At 30.0% G+C, this 7,185-nt stretch overlaps 2 protein-coding genes across 13 annotated transcripts; both read right to left on the bottom strand.

Annotated features, from left to right (window-relative positions):
- Positions 1-3,260: 3,260 nt before the first annotated feature.
- On the bottom strand, positions 3,261-4,743 carry LOC108822416 (54S ribosomal protein L10, mitochondrial). Of its 12 annotated transcripts, none has more exons than XM_057002489.1 (5): positions 4,451-4,725; positions 4,134-4,345; positions 3,895-4,012; positions 3,796-3,831; positions 3,261-3,672 (listed from the first exon to the last, which is right to left on the bottom strand). In XM_057002489.1, exons 3-5 carry the CDS (start codon positions 3,907-3,909, stop codon positions 3,406-3,408), a joined length of 318 nt encoding a protein of 105 aa, XP_056858469.1. In that variant the 5' UTR covers positions 3,910-4,012; positions 4,134-4,345; positions 4,451-4,725; the 3' UTR covers positions 3,261-3,405. The 12 variants fall into 12 exon arrangements, 11 of the variants coding, with proteins under 11 accessions (XP_056858469.1, XP_056858470.1, XP_018451008.1 ...); XM_057002490.1 differs by having other exon boundaries at positions 4,111-4,345; XR_008942462.1 differs by having other exon boundaries at positions 3,777-3,831; positions 3,895-4,345; positions 4,451-4,743.
- Positions 4,744-6,678: 1,935 nt separating this feature from the next.
- Positions 6,679-7,185, bottom strand: LOC130508606 (uncharacterized). Its single transcript, XM_057004188.1, has one exon. It carries the CDS (start codon positions 7,183-7,185, stop codon positions 6,679-6,681), a length of 507 nt encoding a protein of 168 aa, XP_056860168.1.

Below are 7,185 nucleotides of genomic sequence, written 5' to 3' on the forward strand. Positions count from 1 at the left end.
TTCTTTTACCATTCATTGGTAATTTTTGACATAAATGGAACACACATAGTTCCTCATTATTCCTCTTCGTATATGGAACGACAGAAGAAAATATTTCCTATCAATTTTGGCTAGGAACTAAATGGAAAATAACAAAACTTGTTTAATATCTGTTAACATGAATTAGAAAATTAACATTTTAATTTATTTAGTCCTCCACGTCCATTGCTTCTATTATATATGTGAAAACTATTCTACTCATTTAACCTAAACAAACCGTCATAGTTCTTTAAAAAAACAAGAATTACATACTTTTTATTACAATTGTTAAACTAGTTCTATATCATAACAAGTAATTAAGCTGGAAAATAACATAATATGTTGTATGTGTTAGTTAGATATCATGTTCCCCTCTGCACCTATTCCTTTGGTTGGTTACCATTTAGAGGGAAAATGTATTTCATCCCTCTCTGCATCTATTCCTTTTAATATATTCATGTTCATTCCTTTTTGTTTATTGTTCCAGTCGTTCCTCATGTTCCCGGAATGGTCACCAGTTAGAGCCATAATCAAAATCTATAAAAAAAATCATTTGCTATAAAAATCATCAAATAGAGTTCATTGTCTACAAAATAGAGAACACATATCAAACAGAGAACATTAAAATAGAATAGCTTGAAGCATTTTCAATAATTCGATCAAGCAAGTGTGAAATGTGGTATCATTATAAAACACATATGTTATATAAGATATAGTTTTTGGCACTTTCAGGATGGGGTTCCAGATAACTAAAATGAGTGTGTATTTTGCATAAGTCTGTTTTCGAAGAGAATCAAAAACGTGTAAGGAATGTTAGACAATCCTTGTTCAGAATGGCTATCCTAAATTGGAACTTAATCTTCAAAAAAAAAAACATAATCAAAATCTATAAAAAAATCATTTGCTATAAAAATCACCAAATAAAATTCATTGTCTACAAAATAGAGAACACATATTAAACAAAGAACATTAAAATAGGATAGCTTGAAGCATTTTCAATAATTCGATCAAGAAAGTGTTAAATGTGGTATCATTATAAAACACATATGTTATATAAGATATAGCTTTTGGCACTTTCAGGATGAGTTTCCAGAAAATTAAAATGAGTGTGTTTTCTTACATAAGTCTGCTTTCGAAGATAATCAAAAGCGTGTAAGGAATGTTAGACAATCCTTGTTCATGATGGCTATTCTAAATTGGAACTTAATCTTCCAAAAAAAGCATAATTAAAATCTATAAAAAAAATTATTTGCTATAAAAATCACCAAATAGAGTTCATTGTCTACAAAATAGAGAATAAAGATCAAAAAGAGAACATTAAAATAGGATAGCTTGAAGCATTTTCAATAATTCGATCAAGAAAGTGTTAAATGTGGTACCATTATAAAACACATATGTTATATAAGATACAGCTTTTGGCACTTTCAAGATGGGTTTCCAGAAAACTAAAATGAGTTGTTTTCTTGCATAAGTCTGTTTTCGAAGATAATCAAAAGCGTGTAAGGAATGTTAGATAATCCTTGTTCAGGATGGCTATCCTAAATTGGAACTTAATCTTAAAAAAAAACATAATTAAAATCTATAAAAAAATTCATTTGCCATAAAAATCACCAAATAGAGTTCATTGTCTACAAAATAGAGAATACAGATCAAACAGAGAACATTAAAAAAGGATAGCTTGAAGAATTTTCAATAATTCGATCAAGAAAATGATAAATGTGGTATCATTATAAAACACATATGTTATATAAGATATAGCTTTTGGCACTTTCAGGATGGGGTTCCAGATAACTAAAATGAGTGTGTGTTTTTGCATAAGTCTGTTTTCGAAGAGAATCAAAAGCGTGTAAGGAATGTTAGACAATCCTTGTTCAGGATGACTATCCTAAATTGGAACTTAATCTTCCAAAAAAACATAATCAAAATCTATATAAAAAAATTATTTGCTATAAAAGTCACCAAATAAAGTTCATTGTCTACAAAATAGAGAACACATATTAAACAGAGAACATTAAAATAGGATAGCTCGAAGCATTTTCAATAATTCGATCAAGAAAATGTTAAATGTGGTATCATTATAAAACACATATGTTATATAGGATATAGCTTTTGGCACTTTCAGGTTGGGTTTCCAGAAAACTAAAATGAGTGTGTTTTCTTGCATAAGTCTGTTTTCGAAAAGAATCAAAAGCGTGTAAGGAATGTTAGACAATCCTTGTTCAGGATGGCTATCCTAAATTAGAACTTGATCTTCCAAAAAAAAACTATTATCAAAATTTATAAAAAAATAATTTGCTATAAAGAGCTTACTAAAACATTAATATATTAATTAAAAATAAAAAATATTAGGTTATCAAGTAAAATGTTTAGGAATTGCTTCCTAAAATTTTAATAGTTAATTAAAAAGGATAAATATTAGGATAGCAAGTAAAATATTAAGAAAATGTTTTCTGAAAATTTGATATTTAATTAAAAAATATTAGGACAGCAAGTAAAGTATTAGGAAATGCTTCCTCAAAATTTTATATTTAATAAGAAAAAATGTTAAGATAGTAAGTATTGAACATTTATAGTAAATAATGTTGGTTATTGAACATTTTCAGGTTGACTTGAATCATCTGTCGAAAACCTGTTAAAAAGATCAAAACCAAAACAATTCTATAAAAATGCGCAAGGAAATTCTAAGAAAATATTTTTTCTGGATAGTTATCCTAAATTTGAACAAAACCTTCCAAAACAATTCAAAAAGCCGACAAATAAATTTTAAAACAATCTTTATTCTGGATTGCTATCCTAAATTTGAGAAAAGCCTTACAAAGCAATTCAAAAATAATTTACAAGGCAATCTTAAGGCAATTTTTGTTCATTATGGCTCTCCTAAATTTGACAAAGTCTTCTAAAACATTTTAGAAAAGGCGAGTAAAGCAATCTTAAGACAATTCTTGTTCAGGATAGCTATCCTAAATTTACAGCATAACGCGTAAAGCTTAATAATTACTAAGTGAAAGCTTAATAAGTGAAAGCTTAACCAAATCTTTAGATTGATGTCTAATCATGTATAAAAACCCCTCTAGAAATGTTTACCTTAGCAATGACAGGTCGAGCCATGGAGTTACCAAGCAAGTATTACAGACTTTATCGTTTACTTTTGTATATTATCCCACACTCATGCAGTTTTATAGCTCTAGAATACGTCAGTCTCGTTAGTGAAAAAGAAAAATAAAACGTACAAGTACAGAAAATGAGAAAATTAAACGAGAGAATGGCTTTATTTCGTCCAATAAAAATCCGCCATTTTCAATTTTTTTTCTTGTAAGAACATGAACAAGAAACAACACAAACAACTTAAACCAAAACATGAAACGTTAAAAAAACCTATCTCAAACATCACGATTCAACATGAGACTCGACTTTGTTTTCCTCAGCTGAAAGAAACGGGATGGGTTTCTTCGGAGCGGGAAGACGTCCGATGCTATCGACCCTATCTTGTTGTTTCGGAGGCGGTCTCGCTGCTTTTGGCAATAGCCTTCCTTTCTTCTCAAACCATTCCGGTTTAAGCAACGCCCTCAAGCCCAATTTGTTGTAATACACTCTCCTCACCGATCCTCCTGCCGCTTCCACCACTTCTTTGGCCCTAACTGTCACTCTCGAGACCTGTAATAAAACATGCCATTTCCAATTAAACAAGAGTAGTCCAAAGACTGATGGAAATGACTAATGTAATTCAAAATGAAGAGGCCATTTGATCTCATCAGCACCACGACCCATTAGTCTTACTCCGTCTTCTATTTGCTTCCCTATGGCTCCCACATCCTGCAGATCAGCGTTAATAGTTTGATAAGAAACTAAATCAAAGAGTGAGGAGTGTGACCAAACCTTGAGTGTCTTCATTTTCGTTCATATGTAATCTTTCACAAACTCCTCCGTGAGGTCCTTAACGACCAACTGAGAAGCACCACTAGCCTTAGCCTTTTGGTCCAAACCATCCACAGCTCTTTTATTCCCATAATATACCAAAGCATTAAGAGATTGAGAAGACATTAGCCGAATGCTACAATAAAATAGTCGGCAGTAATGTAAAATAGTTGGTACCACCACACGAACAGTTTCTTAACTATTATCAGCAGCAACAACAGAGTCTCTAAGCTCAGCTTGTGGATGAGTAGTTGCAGGCGGCGGCTTCTCCAGAGTGAAAGAAGGCTCAGGTAGAGGAAGAGAAGGCATGACAATGATGACTCTCTGCTTCTTAACAAAAACCCAATTCTTCCCCATCAAAACCGAGCTTGGAAGAACCAATCCTGTTTTGGCCTTTGCCTCGCCATTAAACCTGAGATCCCCAACAACAGTATTATCCCAAGATTACACTTTTGCAGCAAAATTTATAAAGTTTAAACAAGAATCAAAGCAAACCCAAGGAGAAACTGAACTGAACTCATTTCTAAAGTTGTAATCTTTGTGTAAATCAGAGTAACAGCTCAATTACATGAGCGCAGTTGAGAGACTAGAATCGAAGCAAACCAAGTAAAAATCAGCGAAGCTTGAACAAAACCCTAGAATCCAAGTTCCATTTTGAGCAAAATAGAGGAGAGATTGGGGACTTCACAGCGACGGAGAGACCGAAGAAGCGCGAAGGAGGCCATGGAGGAGAGAGAGAGAGAGAGAGAGAGAGAGAGAGAGAGAGAGAGAGATCGTCGACGGATAACGTCGGAAATCGCCTCTGATAAATGATTTTGGATTCTCTATTTTTTCTAATTAGGGGTATAAAGGTAGATGATCCTTTTAATAAAACTTATTTTTGTGACTTTGGATCTTTAGTGCTAGTTTGCAAACAAAAACTTGGTTTAGTGTTATTTTGATTATTTTCTCTTATAAATTTTATACCTATTACCAACGACTAATATATCTGCATATGTAATGCAATTTATCCAAAGTACATTTATGTAGTGACTTAACATGAAATCGTTCATATTGAAGTTTACTACAAATTTCACATTTTTATAATAAATAACCATTTACAAAATAATAAATACCAAAAAATTAATATTGAAAATAAATTATGGCTTCAATACTTACAGAAATATTGAATCATTTTTATTGGTTATCAAAATTTATTGATTTAAATATTCAAAACTATTACACATTTATAAAATTATATATTTATATGAAATAAAGGTTATTACCTATACTTCAAATAATAATTTATAAAATCATTCGGATGATTTATAAGAAAATATATAATATACATAAGTTGATAAAAATTTATATTTTATTAAATGTAGAGTATCTTAAATTGTTTAAAAAGATTTAAACATGATTACAAAAAAATAAATAGAAATATTTAATATGTTTAGATATAAATGATATAATATAAACAAAAAGAAAACTTAACTTTTAAAAAAATCAAAGATTTAAGTTATATTTAACATTAAATTATATAAATTTTACAAACAAGCAAACCGCGCTCCATGTAGTAAAACCGATCTGTTCATAATCTTTCAAACTCAAAGAAAGAAGAAAAACATAGAACTCCAACAAAAAGAAAAAAAATATCAAAAGCACATAAATATAGATGTCAAAAGTTATAATCGAGATAACCTGGAATGAATGAGAAAAATAAAACTATAAAGTTTAAAACATCTTACATCATATGAAAATAATAATTGGTCATAACTTGCTTAAAATAATTATAATTGTAATTCCAGTTAGAAGTTTGAAATAGTTATATTATTTAAATTAATAAATTAATTATTTAAGCGAAAACTGAAAGAATCTTGTGAAAGTTAAAATAATTATAATCATAATTCCAATTAGAAATTTTGAAATATTTATACTATTTAAATTAATAATTCATTAGAAATTTCGAGATATTTTTATTATCTAAATTAATAAATTGATGATTTAATCTAAAAAACTAATAAGAATATGACAAATAATGAAAATTAGCTAAAATTATGGAGAATGTGACAAATCAGCAAAAAACACTTCATAAATAACATAAATAATAGTATAGATTACTAAACCAGCAAGATTTTAGTTACTCTTGTAAACCAGTTATACCATTTAAAAAGGCTGTAAATTAATTAATGGTTTTGTTTTCTCTACAGAATCATACCATATCTATCCAAGATTCGATTATATACTATATATATATATATCCCAATTGTGTACCGTGTACGTGTTCAAAACTTTCAATGCCACTAATTTCTTGGTTTGATATTTTCTACAGAATCACATACAACTAATTAAAATTTCATACTTATTTATAAAAAAATTATATAACTTACCACATTGAAACCGAACCGTAATATATTTTTGTTGTCTAAGTATGTTTTTAATATATGAAACTAAAGGATTGAATGTTTTCGTTCATAATTATTGTTACATTAGTTTTTCAACCGGTTGTTCTTCATATATTTATAATCCTTTGTGATTAAAATCTTTTTTTTTATAATTTTGACAATTAGTTTAATTGAGTCAAAATAGATTGACCAAAATTTAATGATAATTTTGGTCCAGCATATCTTTTTTTTAACACTTTCATTATATAAATATAAAAGGGGAATTATATAGACTGAGGGAGTCCATTACAAAACAAATAAAGAGGATCTACTGCAATCGTATACATATAGGAACAAGAGGCTATTGAAAAAGATGTCTTAACTAACATGGGTAGCCTGCAGCGATGTAAGATTGGAAGCGATCCCCTTGAATTACACTGTCTGCAATAAGGAAAGCTCCTTTGAAAACAGAGCGAGGAACAAATTGTACCTGCCAGTCCAAAAAATGATGGAGATGCAAAGAAATCGTTTGAGAGTAGAATTTGAGAGAGGACCAAGCATGAGGTTTGGATATTGCTGCAATGAGGTCCTTGTCTTCGCTTGTAAAGATTATGGAGTTAAAATGCAAACTCCTAAAGCTTTCCATAGCCCATAACCAGCTCTCCAAAGATGCATCCAACATATTATGTATATTCACAAAAGATCTTCTACCATGAAGGAGAGTTTTCCCATCACTATTCCTTAGGATCCAAGAAGCACCACTTTCATTTGTAGTCTTGTTCCAAGCAAACCCAATATCACATTTAACCCAGTCTTTAGGAGGAGGTTTCCAGCCAAAAATTATTCTCTTTTTCCTTACAAGATCAATCGATTTTTCCTCCTTTTCCAT

The sequence above is a fragment of the Raphanus sativus genome, chromosome 2, assembly GCF_000801105.2.
Source record: "Raphanus sativus cultivar WK10039 chromosome 2, ASM80110v3, whole genome shotgun sequence".
NCBI lineage: Eukaryota > Viridiplantae > Streptophyta > Magnoliopsida > Brassicales > Brassicaceae > Raphanus > Raphanus sativus.

Excerpts from the sequence above, each read along its gene's own strand:
- LOC108822416 (XM_018595506.2), bottom strand. Across the intron at positions 3,673-3,795 it reads GGAAGCAAATAGAAGACGGA|GTCTCGAGAGTGACAGTTAG; the intron begins GTAAGACTAATG and ends GTTTTATTACAG.
- LOC130508606 (XM_057004188.1), bottom strand. The coding sequence starts at position 7,185 with ATGGAAAAGGAGGAAAAATCGATTGATCTTGTAAGGAAAAAGAGAATA.